Source organism: Ciconia boyciana, chromosome 6 (assembly GCF_034638445.1).
Source record: "Ciconia boyciana chromosome 6, ASM3463844v1, whole genome shotgun sequence".
NCBI lineage: Eukaryota > Metazoa > Chordata > Aves > Ciconiiformes > Ciconiidae > Ciconia > Ciconia boyciana.
In genome coordinates, this window is record NC_132939.1 from 54,036,274 (window position 1) to 54,060,894 (window position 24,621).

General features: G+C 45.0%; 1 protein-coding gene across 2 annotated transcripts in view; it reads left to right on the forward strand.

Annotated features, from left to right (window-relative positions):
• RIN3 (Ras and Rab interactor 3) overlaps positions 1-24,621 on the forward strand; it is a 70,439-nt gene that overhangs the window by 35,936 nt on the left and 9,882 nt on the right. The window contains exons 4-7 of one of the 2 annotated variants that reach the window (XM_072865637.1): positions 6,794-6,866; positions 9,922-10,013; positions 14,622-16,109; positions 18,577-18,885. In XM_072865637.1, coding sequence (XP_072721738.1) covers positions 6,794-6,866; positions 9,922-10,013; positions 14,622-16,109; positions 18,577-18,885 — 1,962 coding nt within the window. Of the gene's footprint in view, positions 1-6,793; positions 6,867-9,921; positions 10,014-13,433; positions 13,594-14,621; positions 16,110-18,576; positions 18,886-24,621 lie in introns of those variants that run through there. The other variant, XM_072865638.1, reaches the window with a different exon arrangement.

Below are 24,621 nucleotides of genomic sequence, written 5' to 3' on the forward strand. Positions count from 1 at the left end.
CACAGCTCTCAGAAGCAGAAGTATCATTTTTTCCTTTTATTGTCTACCCTATTGACCTCTGCCATTTCAGAGTGGGTTGGTCCCTTTCATCCTGGAAAGGGATGGTCTTTCTTTCTGGAAGTCTCTCACGCAGAATGTGGTTCTGGGTACTGGATGGCTTCCCTTAAGATGCTGAGAAAACTTCCTTTTTCTATATGATTAACCTCAACTCTATAGTATTTCACGATGTTTCTCAGAGCCAGAGAAATAAACCTTTCTCCAAAGTAAATGGAAAAAAATGGTTCTTAATAAAATACATCTGTATGATAACATATATTTTTCACATAAGGATTGATTTTCATGATTATCTGTACAACCTGGAAATTGTTCCTAAGAACTAAAACCCCAGAATTTCAAATCATAGTGTCCTTTCCTGTTACATGAGGCACAGGGGAGACCCTTTATATATCTGAAAGTTTCGTTTACTTCACAAAGTTTTACCAAAGAAATTTGCCTTCTGAGAGCAACTTGCAAGCATCTATATTCAGTTTGTCTTGTCAGCCATAGCCCTGAGCCCTGACAGTTTGAATCACCATGCTGGGCAGCATAAATCTTCTACTGCCATTGTAATGTATGGGTGGATGCTGAATGACCTGTGAAAATGTGAATTCTCCAGCAATGATCCCACAGTGCTCAGCTGCTTACAGCAGGGGCCACACCAATTGAATGTGTCACCCTACTCCCCTTGGTGTCCTCGGGAGACCTCTCAGTCCTCAACATTTCTGAAAGGCTACGTTTTCCCCTCATCCCTGCTGTGTGACAGCAAGAAAACAGACCCTGTGTGGCTACATCTAAAACTCCAGCTAAAGCTCATGTGGCCATCTGGTCCTAGGAAGAAGTCCTGGATCTCCCCAGCCTCTGGATGAAGAATCAGTGCAAACCAGGTGTGGAATTTCCACAGAGTTTAAGGTGTTTATTCGAGCACTGAAAAGGAGATGCAGGGTGAGGATCTGACAAGGAAGGCAAGTGCTTTCAAACCGAACAGCCATTCGCCAGACTGTGCTCTGCTCTTCACCCCTGAAATGGCTGGCAGTGCCTATGGGCCTGCCGGGACTGTTCACATGGGTATCTGTAAGGAAAGCACTGAGGATCTGTGACACTTTTCTTTTATCTGGGTTAGCTGTGCTTGAAGTACCCTTGAGAGCCACTCTCAACCCTTTCGAAACACTAATCGCAGTAAGGAGGAAACAGAGCAGCAAAATGACTGTAACACGTTTCTGCTCAAGCATCCTGCAGCAGAGGCAACGAGACCAGGCAGCAGGAGGATTTTATGGTGAACTAAAGGCACAAAATCTAAGTGGACACCAAGGTGCTGCCCATCTGCTTGGGTGAATGCGGATGAGCCAAAGTACAGTAGAGCGGCCAAGACCACTGTGGCTGCGAGATGTGAGGACGGTCCTTTTTCTTAGCACCAGGATACGCACATTGTGCACAGGGAAACAGTCAACTCTACCAAGTGTCCCCTCCACTCAACCCCAGCCTGAGAAGAGTGCAATAGCCTGTGTTTTGCATCTTCTTTAACAGCATTAATTTTGTTCTTCACAATGCAATTATATTTTGTGAAAAACATAGTCTAAAAATAGATTTCTCTTACACTCTAGACCCAAGCTCATTAACACTTTATCACTTTCATAATTTCTTAGTTTCAGTTTCCCAGGAACTGCCACCAGCAGTGATTTTTTTCATCATGGCCTACAGATTAATCCATGTAATCCTACAGATTAAACTCTGTAGGAAACCATAAAATTGAAATCCTGTGAGAAAGCATGAGTTGGATGCACAACAGAAGACTCTGGCAGAAGGCCAAACTGGGGAAGTTTCTGCCCTTCCTTGATGAGGGGAAAAAATAGAAACAACTGACAGTTTCATGAAAGAATCACTAGGGAAGACAAGAAAGACAAAACAGACCTGGGTCACCCGAGACAGTTTAGAACTGTGCAACCAAAAAGGAAGCTACAGCTTAGACATCAGATGGAAGAAGTCGAGGCAGCAGATTACAGAAGAAATAAAAAGGCCTTGAGAAGAGAAAACAGATAAACAATGGCAGTGTTTTACAAGAACATAGCACTTGAAGGTCATACAGACCATCCAGAAAGTCATCAAAAAGTAATGCAATGTCAGGGACAGTTACTAGGAACTTTCAACAGAGCTGTTGCAGAAAGACTCTGTAAACACCCAAGGACTTCTACCAAGGTAATCTAAATTTCCCTCTATCCAGCTAAAGCTCTTTCTCTTAATATCACCACCAGCCTAGTGCATGAATAAGGGCCAGAAGGATATTTGCACATGCTCAGGGAACTGAAGCAATAACCTGAAGGAATTATGTCACGCTCTCACCCATCTCTGTAAAGCACAGCAGGTATGACAAGCGCAGTGTATCGTGACAAACACAATAGCCTTAGCACCAGGGTTACAGTAGTCACTGCAGTCCTCTATTACAATACACAGGGCTCATTCCCCAGGGGCAGGAAACTGCTGACCTGGCCCATGCAACAGCTAAGAACGTCAGCATCTAGAAGTAGGAAAGTCGGTAACCTCTGCCTTGGAGTGATCCCATCTTCATAGTGAGTAAAGGGCTGAGGGTAGCAGAACAGCAGCAAAGCTGGCCACTGCTGCTTACTGCAAAGGTCCGTGCAAGCAAGGTCATGGCAACTGTGGTATCAAGCCAGAGACTTATATCAAAGGAGGGGAACACCAATGAGAGGTCTGGTTAGGAGACTGTGGAGTTATAATCTTAAAGTAGAAACAGAAAAGTAGAATCACTCCCATGATGACAAATCTCACAGTTTGCCAGAATCTGGAAAGATAAGAGCATCTTAAGCACATCCAAGCAGGACTTCTGAGATGGTTGTGTTCTCAGTAGTCCACTGTCAACACAACTGCTGCAGAATAAGGAATTCACAACTTTGAATTCAGATGTCTCTGAAGGATTACACAGGTATCAAAAAGAGTGAATAGGACTAACAGGGCCATTAGAGAAGAAGAAGCTGAAGTAATTGGGTCCCATAAGCCTATGTAAGCAGTAAGAAGATGGAAATCGGGGTGATTTGTCCATGTGACCAGAACAAGACTAGCAAACACAATTCTGCGGGGAAAAATCAAAAAGGAAAGGAAGGCAGAATGCCCAGGGACAGTGTGACTCAAAAACATCAGCATCTGGATGGAGAAATGGTGGGGAGATCTAAAGAGTAAAGGAAACATGAAGACAGATTCCAGTCAGTGCCTAAAGATTACACTCTTCAGAGCATGTTGGTGTAGTAAAGGGAAAGATAAGACAATCATAAATATTTATAGCAGCTCATAACCTGGCCATGTCCTGTTCACTTACTGAGTTGCACAAAGGACACAAAACAGAGTATGGTCAACAGTGAACCACTAATTCATGTTACTAATGCTTCCATCACCCATAAAATTTTTTTCAGTTAACTCTGATATCTTTGTTTCAGACTGCTCAAAATTGCCCACTGATCTACACATTTCCCCTTTTATTTCCTGAAGGTGAGTTTTTTCTGTGGGCTTCTAAATGTCAGGTAAAACTCAATATGCTTTGGCAATACATTTGGCTCACAGAACCCAGCCTATTTCTGCTGTTGCTTTTGATCATATTCTTGACATCCTGACACTGTTCTGGTGAGATGTAGAGATTTTTGTGCTCTTCCGGTGCCCTGGCTGTAGTTTTATGAGCCCAAGAAAGGTGAAATTTGTCTCTGCAGTTTTCAGCAGGATTACAGCAGTCTGGCAGAAAAGTGTCTGCTTGTAGCTTTTGCAAAAGTCATGAGTTCCTATAAATGGCAACATCATGATCCCTCCCTGAGCAGCAATGCTCACGTCAGTGAAATGCCCCCAGCTACCCACAGCACATCCATAGCCAGAGAAAAGCACCTCTTCCTGACTGTCTTCCCAGAGCAGGGTGCCTCGAGGGCAGTAATGGCACCGGGGGAGAGATAAATTGTCCCCAACAGTCAGCAGAGCCCTTTTAGCTGTACAAACGTGCTATTTTCTGCATCTTTCCAAGAATCAGAAACATGCTGCAGGACGCACTTAATGGTCTTCACAAGCAAATGACAACCATTCCCACAAGAGATGTTCCTATACTGAATCCATCATCCGCCACCTGACAGCAAAGCAGTCAGGAACCACTGCTTATCAGTGATGCCTGCTGGTGGTCAGCAAGTGTCTAGACAAAAACAGGTTAAGGAAAAAGAGTTACAGTTTTTCCCAAGGAAGACCTTCCCCACAGGAGATTGCAAGGCTTTCCCCATGGGTGCTGTGCTGGGAGCAGGTCCCAGTGGCTGTGGTAGCCCTGTGCAGGCTGCTTGACACTGTCACTGTTCAGAATAAATTTTGGGCAGAGTACCGATCCCGGTGGTGCTAGTATCTTGAGTAATGATCTAAAGCAGTGTTTTGCTATTCTTATTTGTTTGCAGGCCACCCAAAAATGTCCCAGCAGAGCTGTGGGTCTCTCTATGATGAATTCCAGCCTGCTGACAGATACACTTGATTTTGTTACCTTCTATGACCGCTCAGAGCAGACCCAGGACAATCCAGTTTCTATATATCACCTGCTGAAAACTCCTGACCTTAAGCTCCAGCAGCTCTTGTACCTAGACTGCTTTAGCTATATAATTCCTGGTGATTTGTGGTGGTTAATGCTTTTTAACTATATATGGGAGGAAGAGTAGCTGTACAGCGACAAAGCACTTCTATGTGGATACTCCTGACACTGAGGGGCTCGAACTAATATTCTTTTGTCTAAAATTCAAGCTCCCAAGTTGCAGTGCTTCCTGGCACAGAAACAATCGTTAGTCCCAATCCAAGCGATCTGCTCATGTCTGTAAACATGTACAGGTGCAGCCTGCTCTCCTACGTACACCTGCAACTCGAGATGCCAAAGTGAACATGTGGTTCTTAACAGAAGAAAAGTCCTTAAAACCGTCATCCGCACAAAGGGCTTTATTTCATTGCTGGAGATTTGAGTGAGTTCAGACTCTTGGGTTTTGGTTAATTTTCTGGAACAGCACTGGGTTTTGTCTTTCTGTTTCCTGTGTCAGCTGTGAAGCAGATGGATTTCAAACTATAGAAATTGTTCATGGTAGAAGTTTAATGAAAATCCCTGACTGAAATATGATTCTTACTAAGGAAAAAAGAAAATACTTGCTGAATATTTATTTTTCCAGTTGTGGGAGAAAAGTGAGGGAAAGGGATTGTTTTGCTCAAAGTATGTTTTAAACTCCATGTTGCAGTCTGGTATCAGTGTGCACATTGAGGTTGATCTGTTCGTGGTGATCCAACAGAAATTGATGTTAGGAATGACTTCCGAGAATTACATGGCCTTTGCCTCTTTAAAAAATGCCTACATTGGTGTATTCAGCCCAAAATAGGAACCTGCAGGGCCTGGGCTAGGACAAAGGGAGAAGTAAAAGGAGGAAATGCCTTGTTTGGGGAATGAACCGTGAAGCTGAACAAGAGGCCAGCTTCAGCATTTCCTTCCAGTGGGATTCTCTGCTGGCTGGAGAACAAGAGCCAGTGCACGGAGCCGGGGGAGAGGAGAGCCAGGCGGCTGTCTCCCTCCTGCAGGTGCTGGAGGCCCTGCTTTGCAGGGGAACTACTAACTAGGCAGGCAGGGCAAGGGGCTGGAGACGTTTCACAGGGCTGTGAATCATGGCAGACCAAGGAAGCTGAATTATGATAGCTGAGCTTCGTGTCCACAGCTCTGAACTCTGGCCTAGGAAACAGAGCGAAGGAAGATGCAGAGTGGCTGCGGGCACCGCTATGTGGGTTTGAGCTGGTGCTGCTCCCTGAGGACTCCTGGCATGCCCCTGTGGCAGGAACGGTGCAGATTTGGGGCTCCAGTTCTCCACCAACAGTAAGCAGGCATTTTTGAGAAACCACCGCAGATTTCCTTTAACTTGTCAGCCTCTGTTTGCGATGGTGTGTTGTGCACATACGGGCATAGACAATTTGTGAGACTGTAAAGCAGAAGCAAAGACGGAGACCTGTCTCCTGCAGATCCATCTCTTTTTCTCTGCTTGGGGTTATTGGTCAATGTGAAATTTTCTCCACCAGCCAGTGAATTTTTTCTAGCTTAGCAGCCAAAAGCTCTATAATAACGTGTGACATTTGGGCTACACAATGCCATAGTATGCTGTTATAAAGGAGGTCATCTAGAAGAACTCTGCAATGTGGTGTACATTGTATTTTGCCACTTAAAGGAAAGTGCTGTCGCTGTATAACATAATGGGAGGGAGAAGAGAGAGGAGATAGATACCAATAGGCTGTGCTCACACTGCCTGTGTGACCCTGGTCAGAGCCCACACACATAGTAATGAAATAGTAATTTCTATTTTTTTTCCTTCAAAGCGCTTTGTCCATACAGACCAAACCAGATTCCAGCATGGAGAGTCACAAGGTCAGCCCCATATGTATTGCGGATCTGCACATCCTTAGAGATAGATGGGCTTGTAATGAACCCTTTGGCTGTGACCTGGGGTTTTTTTCTTCCCATTGTTTCTATTACTGTCACAACACTCTGATATCTTGAGCTAACCATTCAGAACGCCTGGCTGAGACATTTCTTCTCTAGTGTTTCCCTGAAGAATCTCATTGCGTTTGGCTGTCTGAAGCCAATTCTTTACGCTTCTTCATATTAGCCCATGCAAATACTGGACAAGCACAGAATACAAGATGTGTGAGCCAAACCCACCATACAGCTCAAAGAAAACAGTTGCTGACTGTCTTTTTTGTTTTTCATCAGTCCTGTACCTGGAAGGATCTGTCCTTGTATTTGAGGATGTCTTCAAACTGGTTGCCTTCTACTGCGTCAGTAGGTGAGTTGTATTCATTGCTTCCATGGAGGGATCACTTCACTCTCCCCTCTGGACTGCCTTTCCCCAGTATCCAGTCACAGCACAGCCCCAGCTGTTTCCTCTGGTTTCTTCTAACCTGCCAGACCAGGAGGTATTTCAGATGCTAGTATCTACAGTGGGGCCAGATCACCCAGTTTCTAGCCAGGGACACCATAACCACAGCTGTCCCTGAAACTGGAAGCTTTGTCTGAGGAAGGTCTGTAGGGCTGCACCCACAAAGGACCAAGGCACAGGCCTGGGGCTAGCAGGGCAGGGAGGAAAAAGGTTCCCGGATTAACTATCTCTTATTAAAAGCAGCTTTAAGCATCCACACACACCTGGCAGCGACTTAGCAAACCTGCTAGAGGACTGTTGCCTAAAGAACAGCGGGAGACTCGGAGCACTTAGTCACCTACAGGGAATCTGTCAAGGAGAGTAGTCCTGAAACAATTCCTGTTCTTTAGCCAAAATTTAAAAATAAAATAAAGCAATAAAGAACAGACCTTGGTTGTTTGCTCAGCGCAGAAATACCAAACGTAGTGGGCACAGAGATGGGAAAGACCTGTAAGGTCATTTTCATTAGAGCAAGGTTTGATCAGCAGCTGATGAGTCCCTCTGTGTAATTAAACCTGCGTGTCTGCAGCCTCCTCTAATCTGTGTGTTTGTGCTCAGCACACTGCAGTGTTACCTCCACAACCTGCTTCCCCCATTCCTGCTACAGCAGGCCTGGTTTTGAGTTGGATGTAAACTTTTGACCTCCCCTATATAAACTTAGATGACTCTTATTGTAGCTATTTCCATTTAAGAGAGGAAAGAAGATTCAGGATATGTTTACAAGGCAGTCGTGCTAGTGACTTGGTTAGGTCACATAGTAGGAACAGTCTATCTATGGTATGATACAGCAAGCTGCAGCTTACCCAGCCAGTAATACTGGCACTATTTTGGGGGCTGCTTCTGCAGCCAGCTGAGTTCAACGCTGCTGGGCCAGGACTGCTACCCACATGCAAGGGACCACGCTCTGTCTCACCCCCGTCAATAAAAGACATTCAGACATCGAGATGTGTATAGACCCTACAGAATGGGCATAAATTAACCCCTGGCCATATAGAAAGATTTCTGTCTTACCAAAGGAGCAAAGAAGAGTCCAAATGCAAACAAGAATTGGGCATTTCTAGTCAAATGGCTGGTGGGAGGGAAAATCTGCTCACTTCTGCTTTCCTGCAGAAAGGATCATGGCTTAAGAAAGAGTCCCAGAAAGAAAGAAAAGCTTTTCTGTTAGTTCCTGTTATAGATGTTACTTCTGAGTGTCAAATACACATTCACATGGTTCATGTAATTTCTCAGGTCGCTGTCAAAAGACAGGGTAAATAGGGAATAATTTTCTGAGAGAAGCAGGTATTAAAAAGGCTGCTTAGGCACTGACCTACCATTTGCTGGCAGCTTGCAGGAGCTCTCTGTGATGGTGAGTGGAGAGGCCTGTTCTCAGGGCTGTAATAAATAGTCATCTATAAATAGCTGGAAACAGGTTATCAGGGCTGACAGGCTCTTCTCAAAAGAAAGTTTGGCCTGCCTAGATTACCTTAGATCACAAAAATAACACCTGTAGGTAACAGGTGACTTGGTGGCTTTTCTGCAAGCTGCTGCCCCATGAATAAAACCAGATTTTTTTCTATCAGGGTAATGTCTTCATGTTTCCTGATTTTTAGATGTATTTTTCTACCAAAAAAAAAAAAAAAATAGAAGGGAACTACTCATGCATATAACAATAACAAACAAAGCAAGCAGAAGGTCCATGGACCCTCTTCCTCTTTTAAACCTGATATCTGCCATGAAAAAAAAATAATCCTGGGATCACATCAGCTTATGCCAGACAATGTGACAACAGAATGCTCAGTGGTGCACGGAGAACCCATGGAGTACGCAGTACATCAGAAAGATATGTGTCTCTTAATAAGGGCAAAAATAGCCCCCCTGCATTCATCTGTCAACAGATCGGTCCTCCCCAGGTCTGCAGTCACACACATTTTTGGGGTGTGCATTTGCGTAGCAGAGACCACCGAATCACAAGGGCAGCTTTTTCTAAAATAATTTCCTGCAGCTTGCAGAACATTTTGTTAAATTTTTAATGTGTAAAATTACCCTGCACCATTCCTTGCTACCTTTTAGGGACTATTATTAACTGGCTTTTGTAGTCCTCGCTAGAACAGGAATTGAGGTAGTAACAGGTTTAGCGAATTGCCATTGGGCAAGAGGCAAACCTGAACTGTTCACCACCAGCCCAAGAGCTCCACTAAATTATTTGAGACTTAGGGTGTATTTCAGTGAAACCCAACTAACATCCTCTGAGAAAGTGCATCTTCTTTTCAGTAAAAATACAACATCGTTCAAGATGTCAGAAGTCTGAGAGTGCAGAGTAGAGGGATATATGTGTTTTCTCAGTGTCATGCAGCACTTCATTGTTGTCGGCCACTTCACCCAGGGGCTTCCCTTCCCCAGGAGGGGTCTTCCTTCCCTAACCCCACTGTGTCTTGCCGTGTCCCCGTGCCTTACACTTACACTGGTTTTTAAAAGAGGAAGCAGGGTGGGGAGAGAGGGATAAACAGAAAGAAAAAGGACTGAAAATCCCCTCCACACCAGAAAGAATGGCTTTTCTAATTACAATAATTACCATTTGCAACACCTCACTTTTCATGGGAAGGTATTTCAACCCTTGTGGCCTCCTCTGAGGTGAGAGCCGTTCCTGCTGTTTTCAGAGGAGGAAGCCAAGGCACAGTGATTAAGCCAGCGGCACGGTATGAAGCATCACCACAGGAGCTGGTGATTTCTTGTGAAACCAGAGCAACTCAGGCCGGCACAATGTCCCTGATGTCTTACTGGCCATGAGACCTTCCTTTGACAACATCCAGGACTTTGCAGAACAGGGCTGAAATTGTGAACCAATTCAATCAATTCAGTAAAACCAACGGTAAAATCTGGAGTTCCTAACAATTGTGGGGTTTATTATTTTGTTGGTTTTTCACTGTGTTTCTTTTAACAGAGATTTGCTGCCCTTCACCCTGAAGCTGCCACAAGCAATATTAGAAGCCAGTAGCTTTCAAGACCTTGAAATTATCTCTAGTCTGGGGATAGGTAAGTCCCTCAAAGCAGCCAGGGTTTCACTCAGACTTGTGAGAACCATGGTGCCTCGCACAGACATAATGCAACTGGTGGACAGATGAACTATTGTCTTCAGAATAGCTGAGGAGACCTGAATGCAAGAGAGAAGATGTTTATGATCTTTATGTTTATAGAAGCACACTGAAAAAAAGGCCACTCACCCCTTTGGACATAAACCTCCGCTTGGACTTCTGTGCAGGTCATGGGACCTACAGTCTCACTGTATAAGCTGGGGCTTTCAACAACTGATGTGCGGCACAGCCTCTCAGGATAGCTTACACACGTTGGAAATAGTTGGCATCTGAGATATACGAAAAGAGGAAAACACCTTTGCAATTTCCCCTTCTGATGTGCGGGGGCAATGCTGATGGAAGTGTGATATTTTTTAATTTTGATATTTCTGCTTCCTCTTGTAGAATTTCTAGTTGGCAGAGAAACGTGTAGTGTCTCAGCATGTTCTCTCACCTCACACTAATCAGATAGAAAAAGGAATGTTATTTTTAGTGACAGCACCAAACGAGCAAATTTTAGATCAGATGTATAAAGTTACAGAGTTGAGAAATGCAGTTCTGTTAACTAAAGGAGGTCTCCTTCCTATTCCTTCCCATTTAACTTCACTTGAGACAGCTATTACAGTTAGCCACTCTCAGCTACTTTGCTTTTCAGTTTTCCCTTAGCTGTTGAAAACAGACAAACAATGGTGAAAGCTGAAGAGTTAGCTCACTTAGAGATACTCACTACCTCTAGTGAGTATCTCTAGGGCTTTGGGGATCTATTTTTTGATCTTCTGCATTATACCTCCCAGAAGGCATGGGCAAACCCCACTGGTTTCAGTTCAGGCAGCTTTGTTGAATTTGACCATCAGATCTGCCTCTAACACTTTCTGCATCCTCTGTTTTGAATATGTTCCAATTTGTCAAAGCATCTTTGAGTATGGGTTTCCAGCCAGCACTTCTTGCTTAAAGAAAGCTCCTTTGCACCTTGAGATAGCAAGTTGTAAACTTGTTATTAATTTTATTATAACAACTGTAAACATTTGGATTAAAATGTAAGAAGTGTATCATGATTCTCCAACCTTCTGTCTAATTTGAGCCAGCAGAGGAGATCCTGACACAGGCAACAGTCTCCAGCAACTTCTGAAAGGAAGGATTAACTAAAGCACAAGCACCAAAGCAATGTTAGTTGTAGTCTTCTTCTTTCTCTCCTGTACACTGGTGGTCATAAAAATGGTGATGCTTGGAGGTTTGCTTGCTACAGTACATTGCATGCCAGGAAAGTTTCTGGCAACGGAAGAAAACCTGCTGTTGTGTAAAGGTTTCCTGAGAAATTATGCTAGCTTCTTGGAATGCCATGCTGTCTCAGTAAAGTCAAGTCAAACAGGCTTAAGTAATGAGTGATGCTGTTTACTGCTTCCTGGAACAAATTTCCATGGGTACAAATGTGCACACAAACAATAAGTGCTGCCCAAAGTGGAACTCCCAAAGGAAAGCTAGCATTGTTTGAAATTCTCACATGTTTCTTTTTAGTTATTTCAAAGTTATATGTTTTTTGAGGGGGTAGAAGTAAGATGTCTACCTCCAAGCTGGATTGTTCCACAAAGGATCTGGCTGTTATGTACATTGTCAAAGAGGATGTACTGCAGGCCCTCTAGTCCTGACCTCACTGGTACAGAAGGCATTTTAGCAGGAGAATTAATATGATTGCACTGCACAGAGCACATACCATCACAGACATGCCAAAGTCTCAAAGAACTGCTTAATTATCCCTCCCAGAGTGTAAGCTAAGGGAAGAGCCAGGACAGCAATGGGAGACAATCAAAATGCTTTTCCTGCTGTATGAGCCAGTGTGGCTGGGCTGGGAAACACCCTCTCTGAAGCAGCTGTGTAACCCTTGGTAAGACCACCTCATCTGGTCCTTCATGGTCTGAGTGGAGCATTGCATTTTCATCACAGTGTCTTATCCTGACCACTACTGAGAAAAATAACCAACTTCCCTTTTGTAGATTGGTTTACTCACCATTTCCTCAGCCCATGAGACTCCACAGCATTATATTCAGACTTAAGCAACTTGCACTGTCTTGCATTTGCTGATACCCAGCAAAGTTGGAGTGTTTAAAGGAAATCGTACCCCAGACAGCCTCAGACGTGAGGGAGTTGGCAGTGCGATGCTATTATGTGCAGTTGCATCTGCATGTCTACTCCGAAATTTTGCTGTCAAGAGTGCTGCTGTTCCTGGCAGCACTAATTTTAAGCTTCTTTGTTCTCCTCCCTCTCATGGTAGGAAACCAGAGAATAAAGCTGTTGTAACCTCAGCCTCCCTGAGAAAACATGCTGACATGCTTACGAAGTCAAATTAGCCAGGGACGCTAGCCTAGGCGGCGAGAGGCTAAATCGGCAATTTTATCCTGAGGGGAATGGACAGCCTTTTAGTTCACCTGTGCATGGCTTACTCTGTGCCTGTGTTATAGAAATGCTTGGTTAGAGGGAGCAGAGCGGCAGCGAGGAGTCAGCCTGCCCGTCCTGCCCTGCCTGCAGCACTTGCACCTGCTGGAGGGAAGGGGACAGTCCCTGTCCCTGGGGCAGCTGGCTGTGCCCCGGGGACCACATCACTAGCAGAGGGAGGCAAGGCCAGGAGCGGGCTCAGGGCACTGAGGGGGAAAGGCACAGCCCCGCAGAGGGCAGGTCATGGCGGCAGCAGAAAGATGGCTTTGCAGCAACGGCGTGGAGCTGGCTGCAAGTAGGAAGCCATCAAAAGTCACGGCTGCACCGGGGAGCAAAACGGGAAGAAGTGGCCTGTCTTTGGGGATGCAGTGGGCAAGGGAGAGATTTTATCTGAATGTGTTTCACTCCCGAGTTCTGCGTTGGCTTTAGTTGAAGAGTTTCTTTGCTCTGTTTTGAGTTCTGCTATGACCTTCCTAACTAGATGTCCCTTTGAGCTTTTCTGGGGTGTTGGTTTTTAGGAAGAGGCACAGGCAGACCCTGCCCAGGGCTCTGTCCAGCTCAGCCCTGCACCCTCTTCACTGTGATGGGCTGGGGGCTACGCTGGTACAGCTGACAGGAGAACGGGGCCCTGGCAAGGCACAGCTGAAGGCACCGTCCCAAGAGCTGTACCGCGTGCTCAGCACTGAGGGTCATCCCACGCATATGCAGCCCCATCCATCCCCTCTTGGGCCCAGCATGTGATGTTTTTGCAGTGAGACAGGCTTGACACCAAGCACAGGGCAGGGTTCAGGCGCTGTGTGGCAGCCCCCTTCGCATCCCCTGTAAGTCCACCCAAAAGAGTGTGCCATCAGTGTCAGCTCTGTGTCCAGGGACCAAGCATGCTGACATAGTTATTTAGTTATCTGCATCCTTGTGTTTCCAGGATTTCCCATCTTCCCCTTGTCCCTAAATCTGTGGGCATCTATACAGTCCTCACCCAGTGAACACCTTCAGAGGTTTATACCCTTTTCCTTGGTCAGAACACATGAGGTTTGCAGGATCCTGTTTCCTGATGCTTCCAGTAGTGGACCCTGGATTAGCAGCTCTAAGAGTGATTAAAAGCAATCAGACTGGTAAGACAAGCAGGTTTGAAAACTCACCTCTGGGGGAAGGGAAAAAGGTTAAATGTGATACTGAATCTATTCAAAAGATGCACAAACGCTTTGTAATTTTTTTAAAACAAGTTATTCAAAGACAAATTCTAATAAGAGGTTTGAGACATACAGAAATGACTACTTCCATCTGAAACACCATCTTCCTTTTCCAGTCACAGCTGATGGCACTGAAGTACTTAACTATTCTTTAGTCCTTCAGTATACAACCTTCCTGTGTACACAGTCTTTTGCACCATCTTTCCTCTCTTACACCTTCAGGCAGGCAGTGTCAAGGCAAGGTACAAAACAGAGAGTGGGCATGGCTATGGATAATTGTCATCCAGAGCTATAGATGTTAATGGTAATTTTAATCTGTGGAGGTATTTAAAATCATATGTTTCTGGACTGGTTGTACTGCAAAGCAGTATCAGACCTCTGTGTAGAACAGACTCTGCCACGTGAGCTTGCTGCATAGTAGAGTCATCTTCTGATGTCTCTTGTGCTCCTGATGCATGGTGGATCCAGGCTGTATATCTCAGCCCTGCACCTTCCCATGGTCAGCAAGAGAGAGACAGAATTCACTTGAGGTCTTCACACCCTCACCTCAGGTATCCACAGCTATTTGCATTTGGAGGGCAGTGATCACTGAACAAGCCATAGACCCCTTTTCACAATCATTCATATTTCTTAATTGTACCTTCCTGTTCACACTGCATAGACTGCACAGCATTAACAGTTTTCACTAGATGAGTGTCCTAAAATTGGCAAGAAAGAGGTTTCTGGTGAAGCTTCTGAGCTTGTCCCCTGGTTTGAAGTATCTCACACACATAAAGCAGGCAACCCTTTCTTCACACTGTTTTGTGCAGAGGTGTGAAAGTTTGCATACCATTTCTTTTAACAAAAAGTAGGACTTCTACATACCGTTAGCAGCTAAAATTCTCTCAGAGCATTTTTTCATTCTTCTTTTCTTTCTTTCTTTTTCTTTCTTTTTTTTTTTTTTTTGACAGATTTCTGGGATTCTTCCTTAAACCACAGAAGAAGAGGAGAGGAGTTATCCCACCCTGCAAAAGACTCTGCTTTCAGCACTGCCCAGGCAGACAGTTTAAGATCTACACAGTGTTTTGCAAGTAGCACAAACCACTGCTCATGTGAAATTGAGCTGTCAATAGGAAATGACAGGCTGTGGTTCGTGAATCCTATTTTTATAGAAGAGTGCAGTAATCCTTTTCCTCCAGATGTACCTTCTCCTAAAAGCCATGCTGTGAGTGCTGATCTCCCCCCTGCCACCATGCTCGCTGAAAGAAAGTCTCCCCGCCGCCCCCCACCACCTCCACCGTCTCACGCTCTCGTTCAGAAACCTTCTCTGAAGCTCCTGTGGGATCCCATGACTGCCTGTGAAGAAAACGAGCTGCTTCTTCAGCCACTAGGAAAGAGCATCAAGGAAATGAAAATTGAGGGCGGTGACAATAAAGAGAAAGAAGGGAAGCGGAGCTGCTCAGTCAACCAGCCCTCGGCAGTGAGCCCCAAGAAGGGCTCCCAGCCCTCTGTCCCCCCACGGAGGCGGCTGTGCGAGAGGACCTCAGAGGAGAGCTGTGTGGGTAAGCCTGGAAGTTGTGAAACGCTGAAAGGGGAACGGACAGAAGAAAAACAAGATACAAATACAGAGAGCAGAGATAAAAGGTTGCTGTGCAAAAAAGCTGTAGAAATGCCTGGGGAGGTTCCTGAAAGGGCCGTATCACGGTTTCAGGAGACAAAGCCCGAACCTGCAGAGAAGAAGGAGGACATGCCTGAGATAAAAAGCAATGCCATTGAGAAAGGAAAGTCCCCTCCTATCCCACCACCAAGAAGGAAGAGGCTTTCCCAGGTACCGAGGATCCCCAACTCCTGCCAGTCGAAGCAAAGAACAGTGGCAGAGACGGCCACAGCCACGGCGCAGGCTTTGTGCACGAGCAGCTCAGCTACAGTGGCAGGTGGTCCCACTTGCACACACACCCAGACTGAACCGGGACATGGCCGCAAATTCATCAACTCAACTGAACTGAAAGGTTCGCGCTCCTCCCTGGAGGGCCCGGGAGGCAGCACCGTGGCTCAGGCGTCAGCGTCCGAGCCAGACTCCTACTCGACCAGCAGCACAGAGGATGACCTGGAGGTGCTGAGTAGTTCGTCCGGTAAAAAGACACACTCCATGATCTTGGTCAAGGCCAAGAACAGGCTGTCCTTTGTGAGCCTGTCCAATGTCTTCACAGTCTTTTTGTCTAGTGACAGGAAGCTGCAGAAGAAGATAGTGGAGCTGGCACAGGACAAGGATTCATACTTTGGCAACCTGGTGCAGGACTACAGAGTGTACAGTTTAGAGATGATGGCAAAGCAGAGCTCCAGCACAGAGATGCTACAAGAAATCCGGATGATGATGACACAGCTGAAGAGTTACTTAGTGCAGAGCACTGAGTTGAAATCTCTGATAGACCCAGCCTCCTACACCGAGGAACAGTTAGGTAGGTGACTGTGCTTTACTCATCCTCGGGCAGAATTTGGGAAGGTGAGGAGGAAGACAGGATTATGCAGACACAGGTTCTGCTTTACAGAGTTATAAACCATCTCCTAAAAGCTGAGGGGTGCGAACTGAAGTCTACTCTGTGGTTGCCAGTGCTTGGAGGAGCAGCTCTAAAAACTGGGAGACCCATGAGGGGGAAAATCCCATTATTAATGTTTTAAAGGGAAGAGTTTAAGGAGAAGAGATGTGTGTTTGTGTGTGTGAGACATATATGTCTCTATATATATGCATATGCATATACACACATACAAACATGAGTGTGTGTGTGTATATATGTGTGTATGCATAGGCACATACACACAGAGCTGTGTTCACTGGAAACACAAAAAGCCAACTTCCCTCTGCACAGCTGTGTTTCCCATGGCCTTCCACGTCCACTGCCCCACACTCTGCAGTGAGGATGGAGAACTCCCTGCATGTGGCAGCCAGATCAGGGGTCAGTCACTGTCTCACAAGGAGGGAGAAGACTATGATGATTTTGAAGGGCAGGTTGGAGGAATCACTTGATCCTGCTCTGTGCTCCTCAGAGCTCAGAGGCTCAGAAGAGCTGCCTGCTGCAAGACCACTGCTGGCTCCAAAATGCAGCATTCACCTCTCTATGCCACAGACGTAGTTTGCCTTTGGGGAGGAAAAATAATGTTTTTGGCTGTTTAGGGGTGTTTTGTTGCTTTTCATTCAATATTCTGCGGGGGAGTAATGTGCTACTTCCCTCCTTGCTAAGAAATGGACTAGCCTGTTTAATGTACATTCATGAGGGAATATACAAAGAGCTGTAGGATTTTTTATCCCAGTCAAAGCCGTACAGCCAGAAAAAGCATGCATGCATGCACTCACATGCTCTTTTGACTTAAAACTGTTTCTTGAGGACCTGAGAACCAATGCAGAGCTATTTATGAGATCCCTAAGTTGGCTTAAAGCAAGCTGGGAGCTGGAAGACCCCCAACACAGAACATGGGCAACCACAGAAGTCACCAGGGATTCCAGGGGATCCTGCAGCTCCAGTATTAGGTGGGACCCAGCTAAGTGGTGAGCCAGGACCCAGAGGCACTCAGCTGACAGTTTCAGCAGGCCCTGCTGACTTCTTTCTCACCCAGCAAAGGCTTCACATGACCCTGCAGTTTCCCTAGCAGAACAGACCTGCTGCCAGCCCCTTGCCATAGCTGGAGAGGGGAGCTACAGTTTCACTTCTCATGCACCTCATGTAACACCTGCAATTTTTGTCCTAATAACCCCTTTCTTTGAGGCAGAGAGTGCGTCAGCACAGAGAATTCTGTCTTGAATCTTGATTAGGGAAGGAGGCAGAAAGAAGAAGTGTCCTTGTTCTGCTTGGTAGAGCTGTGTGTATGCAAGGATCCCCCCACGTTGACACAGACATGCCTGGTTAGATCTAGCCCTGTTCACTGGCAGTTCCTTAACAGGATGACATGGCCCGTCAGCCTCGGGAGGACTGTTGTCTTCTGTGGAGGACAGGGATTCCCACCATGGGAGATTTACCCTTTGAATTTGCCCTGCTTTAGGCTGACTGAGTCTCTGGATTCTTTAAAATAGTCACATTTTGTATACATGTTACTGCCCTCTGTTTCATTCCTCACTGAGTGAGTGGATGAACTCTTTGACAGTGACCTCAGTGCAGGGGTGACAAGAGGATCCCTTGCAGTCCCTCTAGCTCTGCCTCTTGTTTCTAGGAGTCAGACAACAGACTTTCTCACAGTCTCTCATGCTTCCTTTTGTCTCCTGCTAAATATTAAGCAAATGCTCAACCCACACAGACTGTTTCCTCATCCACAGGTGGCGTAAGAGGTGACTTAAGTATCAGTAAGTTAGAGTCACTTGAGCAGTAAGGGTGAGAAACTTCTGACCAGATGTTGGTGTCTGCCTCTGAGCTGGTGGCTACAGCCCCTTTTCAGTCACTGCGGAGAAAGGGGTGGTTTGAGGATGAAATTTATTTTGTCCCAAAGAGAATATCTCAAACAGGTCAGAGGGAGATGTCAGAAGGGACATGAGATGAATCCCACCTGGGCATCTGTAAGGGCAGGGCAGTGAAAAGAAGCACAGTTAGGTGAGGTTCCTCATCTCTTCCCAGAGCTGGCTTTCCTGCTGCCTGACAGTGCCACACCGCTCAGCCAGGAGTCAGGCAAAAGCAGCAGGGGCTGCTGGTAGCAGGAGCTCTCCTACGGCTCCAGTGGCAGAGTCTGCACATTGATGTTCATCTCAAGCCCATCCAGGGCTTCTGGAGGGTGTTGGTAATTAAACATTTACTTTCTGGGGTGTAATTTCTGTTCCCTGCTCACAGCTATGCAGTAATGCATGAATAACCAACCACATGCTTTCTTAGGAGTTTTACTTGCACCAGTACTACTGTGTTGATTATTTGTCATGGATTTTTGTGTTCTCCCTTCTCTATGCAGAAGTGATTGCTGAGACAGCTTTGTACAAATGTGTCCTGAAACCTTTAAAAGAAGCCATTGATTCTTACTTAAAAGAAATCCACAACAAAGACGGATCTTTACAGCAGCTAAAAGATAACCAACTTGTGATACAAAACACAACTACCACTGACCTAGGCGTCACGACCAGTGTGCCTGAAACCGTTGTGCTGGACAAGATCTTTCACAAGTTCACAACAATGCACAAGGCCTACTCCCCAGAAAAGAAGATTGCCATCTTGCTGAAGTCCTGCAAGCTCATCTATGACTCCATGGCTCAGGGAAACCCAGGTACAGCACTGCTACTGAAATGGTATCCCTCACTGGTCCTTCTCCATATATCAAAGGAACAGGGTTTATGATACAGTTGATGTGATAATATTCAGATTGGAGGTAACAGCGATTGTCAGTGTGTTTGATATCAGCTGTCCACAGGTTGTGTTCAGAATGGGCTGGTTAGTGACTGTGAAGTTCTCTGCACTAATAACAGGTATAAGATGTTACCTGGTTAACTTTAAGCCCCAGAACTCCAAAAAACAGATGTCTGTAAGTATGTATTTTACAGGTAAAGTCCTTTTTGCACAGGTCTTCACACAGCTCACCATAAATCCTCAGAGCTCTGTCTCAGCTTGTAGCAGCTTAATGGTAAATTCTAGGAATGGGTCTTTGGGAAAAGTCTCTTGATTTGGCCTTTACGAAGTTTTGCCTAAATTCAGGAGGCGATGCAGAATGCTAGTACTGTTTGTTACTAATTACTGATGCTCCAGTAAATTCCAAAAGCCACTACTATGCTTCTTCAGTGTGAGGAATTATGTGCTCTGAGTATAAGTATAACCTGAGCCTCAGGCCAACCACTAAATGCACACATTAAGCCCTTGGCCTGCAGACAGGATGCGTACTTGCAGATAGGTCAGGAAGTCCCTTCCTCCAGGAATCTGCCTTGCCAGATTAAGAGCTTTCTTTGTATACTGGTGAGCTGATGACCAGCCATGCATAAATTTGGAGAGAAGCCAGATATTAATTTGCAACAACCTGCGGTTGTTCAAGAACTCACAATCTCCAAAGGTGCTTTTAGCTGTTCTGCTTTATTCTGTACTGACAACAGCCTTGGAGCACTCATACAGGAATTGTAGTGTCCCTTCTGAGCCTCACCTCAGGGTCATCCCTTGGACAGTATGCAGCAAGTTTCAATGACCAATCTAGACACATTAAGAGCAGAGCAAGAAGCCACCGCAGGGCTGAGCCTATGCTGCAGGGCGGGTAGGACCTCTGACTGTCTTCCAGTATTATGAGAAGATTTGGACACATGTAGGGGAATTTGCTGTAACTTTGTTAAAACAGTTGTGTTAAGTTTGAGAGTAAATTTGGTATAGATCAAAGACTGACATGCCTCATTAAAACCCACACAGGAGACATGGTCTCCTTCTGATGCTGATGGTACGTTACATGTCTCTCACACCTCAGCTCAGGGCTGGAATTTCTCTGTTGCAGGAAATGCCGTTGTGTCATTTTATGTAACAGAAATTAGGGGTCAGGGAAATAATTCTAAAAACCCTACATGTTTTAAAAGATTGGCATTCATTAAATCAGAGGATTTCATCGTGGTTTGCTATGCTAACCAAGGCACTTCATTTCGGCCAGCTCAGCTGTTTTCTCATGTTGAGTGCTACTGCAAGCAGGGTGTAGGTCAGAAGTTGACTTCACCCATGTGTCCAGTTCCCTCTCCAGTATATATGATCAGTGATGTGTATCAGGGCCTGGTCAGAAGAAAACTGGCCTGGCATTAAGGAAATGTACCCCAATGAATTCAGACCAGAAAAAGAGATTAAGGGGAGGAGAATGCTATAGTCTAACTTTCCAGAAGACAGTGGACTTGGGGAGAAATTGAGTGAAACGTCCTGTAGACCCACTTAGAAGTGAAATGTGTGAAACCTCTTCCACAGAATGAGCTGACCCCAGATCACTTTGATTTTCCACCTGACAAAGACAAGCATTCAGCAAAGAAATATTTTTCTGACAGGGAATTCCCAGCTGGTGGTGTGCAGAAGAGCACGCTGCGGGCTGCTCAGACCCGATTTCAGGGGGTAGGAATTCTCCTCCTGCTCTCTGCCCATCTCGAGAGCAGCGGCCCAGGGCCCCTTTTGCTTTCAGCCAGCCCTGAGGCAGCACAGTGCTTTTTGCACAGGAAGAGCAGAGGCCATGCTTAGCTTCCTGTGCAATAGTCTGTTCTTCTTTTAGCTCCTTTTACTCACTGCTGAATTAGGAAGTTCCCTCCCCTTCCAAGATCAGTGCAGGTGGAACACAAAATTAATAATTCCCTTGGCCGCAGGACCAAAATCAGTCTAACTCTGTCAGAAAAATTATCTGTTCAGTAACATAGTAACTATTTATGTCATCTGGTTTAATTTGCAGTTTGGCAACTCAGGCCAGGTCTTTATTCACTTTAGGCTGGCTGTAGGATGAGCTGACCTGAGAATATGGTTTCGTATCTCGAAGCAAAGTGCAAATACCACCAGATCAAGCACCCTTTTTTTTCAGACCCATATGAAAACACAAGTTTTTTAACATTTTGAGACCCGTGTACAGCAGTCCAGATTTGGCCAGGATGTCCCAACAGGTACCAAGTTTTCTTTAAAACTAGGGATAGGTTTACTCAGGAACATCTGTGCCTGTGGTAGTGTCCATCTTTGCTCTGCTGAAAGAGTCAAGAAACTTTGAAGTCAGCCTTGACTGACTCCATGTATATTGAGCCATTTTAAGAAAGGAGTTCTTTGGTTTGATTGCAATTCATACTACATGACAAAATCTGCCTGAAAAATTGGCTGTGATTGAACTCCCTGGTACTTAGACTATGAACTGAATGGGTCAGAACCTCAGCTGGTTTAAACTAACATTTCTCCCTCAAGTTGAAGGCAATCAACTTGTGGATCTGATTCATCACAAGGAATTAGGAAGGCAAGTTCACAGTCTTTGTCAATACACCTTTCTCCCAACAGACCTCTGAGTACAACTACAAGATATAGATCTATGTTGAAGTAGGACTCATCTACAGCTACATCTAGCTGTAGGTGGCCACAGATGGTTATCATGTCTAGCTTCTCATAGACAATGGGGACTTAGTCAATGGAGTTCAGTTGATTCATCTGGCTAGATGTAGGTGCATGCTTTGGGGTGAGATGACTCATGACAAACTCCACTGACGATATCGATTACTTCATCACTGGCTATAAAAGGAGTTTAGGGGTACTGGTTCAGATATTCACATGTACAGTGTAGGCAATGGTATTAGTAAGTGAATCCTCCCCAAAGGGACAATTATGATAGCATTGCAGTGTCTCACTGAGCTTTTCCAAGTTCTGTGAAAACTTAAATATTTAACAGCAACATATGCCTCCAAGAACATAACCTACAATCTAAAAATACGTAACCTGCCTGCTAAAGATACTAGGAATAGTTAGTAAGAATAATATGGCTTAAAAGAATAGACAAATAAGAGTTTGGAAACCCACACCACCCCCCACAAACTGGCTGGCATTTTTTGGTGGCATTTGTTTATCTGTGCACTAGAAAAAGTAAGAGGCAGGACTCATGGGGAGCTGTAAGCTCTCAACTCTCTGACTGCTCTTACATTTGGAAGGCATGCCCCAATACCCACAGGGAGAGTTGGGCGCATAGCTGATTTATATAGAAGCACTGTAATCTTATGTAGAAAAAAAATGCTTATTATTTATCTTTCAGAAATACCTTTAGTCAGACAAAATGTCAAAGATATATTGTGTGATAGGAGTAGAATGAGAATCTCTGCTTTTTGCTCTATCAAAAACACAAGTGACACTTGTGTCGTGATAAACAAGATGCAAATCTGCAATATGTGTGGTGTGTACTGGCAGTGGTGAGCCTGGAGCACCCAGCCTTGTCCTACCTGGAAGCTGCCGCTCCGTGGAAGAGAACTGATAGAAAAGCAAAAGTAGAGGAGCAGTAGGCATTGGTTTATGAAGAAATACTGTGTGAGACAAACAGGCCAAACTTGGTCAGTCCATGAGTGGGGAAGATCAGGCATGGAAAGGCTCTAGGCTTAAGTTGGAAGTTTGAAAGATGGGGAGACTGCTTTCTAAGGAGATTCAAGAAGAATGAACAGAGGAACAATTTTCTTACTGCAGTATTTTTAACTTGTGGACTACCTAAGGTTATGAAGCTTCATTTTTGGAGCATCTTTGAACTGCACAGGGAGCTGGAGTATATAGTTCAAAACCAGTTCTGTACTAGTAACGGAGTTGGCTAGGCGACTGGCCCTAAAACATAACATTTAATAATTTCTATTGCATAGTTTTGCATGGCTAATGCATAATCTGCTTTTGGAAAAAGAGGATAGATAGGACATGTATTCCATTGGAATATTTCTCTTCCTTAGCTTTTAGGATTGAGTTTGTCATCCCCTATAGAATTGAGCAGGATATTAGTTGCCCTAATGCACTCCTGTATGGCTCTGCAGTTGACAAAGGCATGGACAGGAAGCAGTGTGTCTTCAGTGGGATAGATAAGCTTATGAAAAGGAAACTGACCTCAAATACTTCAGCAGCCAGTGTAGAACCGATGCTAGAAGCTCCTAAAACTAAATCAGAGCAATCCCTCCACACTGCTCATTATCACATCTCACTTCTGAGAAGGAAAATAAAGCTATACATAACAGTTTTACTTTGTTACCTTTAGGAAGAGGATATTTGTATTTAGGTTACTATTAATGAAGGCTGATGGACTAGAGATTATATCTTTTTTCTGGCTAGCGCAATTTCTACATTTGAATTAAAGAGCCAGTTCAAATTTTTCAAGGGGAACGAATTCCTCTGATCTGTAAAACATATGTTTTTGAAGTGGATTCATGCTGCCTGCATGTATTAACTCTCTTAATTCAACTATACCATAAATCAAACCTTGCTGAAATAGTATGGGATAGACAAGAGACAGCAAAATGCTACTGAGTGGAAGGATGGTCACAATCTTTTCTTACAATTTTGAACAAATGTCAGTTAACCTTAGGTTTCCCAGCTATAAACTTAGGCTAAAATTCATATTTCCTGGAGAGCTGCTGCTAGACATCATGCCAGTGTTTGTAAACTATTAGAGCAAGGTACAGAGCATCATCACTGGCTGCTGGTTGTCAGAATATACATGGAGGGAAAAGAAATGCATGAATGTGTTAAAATAGGCTGTAATTTCTTTATGGAGGCTTGGGCAGAATTCCAGTTGCTTTAAATCATGTATTTAATTAATACCCAACTATTCAAGCACTGCATCCCAGCCAGGAGCTGACGTTGTATTTGCTGTGCTATAAACATAATAGGATGAGTTTGTGGCAGAAGAGAAGGCTTATTTTAAGCTTCTTATAGATATTTATGAAATAAATGTTTCCTGATCCTGCAGGGAAGAAGGGGAAATAAAGCAAGCAAGTCATATCTGGAGTAGGACAACACCACCTTGAACAAGCAAGCTCAGCGCCAGTGTCACTGAGACCACTAGCAGGGTCAGAGCTACATTTAACTCTGACAGCTGCAACCATACCCCTCTGTGAGAGACCACAGATGGAGCTAGACATGCAGGTCTGGGAGCTTGGCTCTGGCCCAGATTGAAAGTGGAGCTGAGGAGGCAGCAGCCTGCAGAGGACATCCCTGCTGCATCTCCCAGATGGACACTGGTTAGTGCCCTGGTGCCTTTCATGGCACAGGGATCATGTGGGTTGCAGGATGCTGAGCAGCACCAACCTCTCAGCCTTGGCTCACAGGCATTGTTTCATGTATCGTTGTGCCTCCTGCTTCTGGTCATATTTGAGTTGCTGACAGCACCTATGGATGGACTGAGATACAGGGCATCTCAGGGCCCTACTTGGTCTGACAGCTGTACATGTCTAAGCTAGTCCCTGTGCCTGCTGTGACATCCAAGGCCAGGAGAACAAGGTTCAGAGTTCTGCCCTCTCGGGTACCTGTCCTTGGCTCCATGTGCAGTCAGTGGAGAGAAGCTGTTACGATGCCT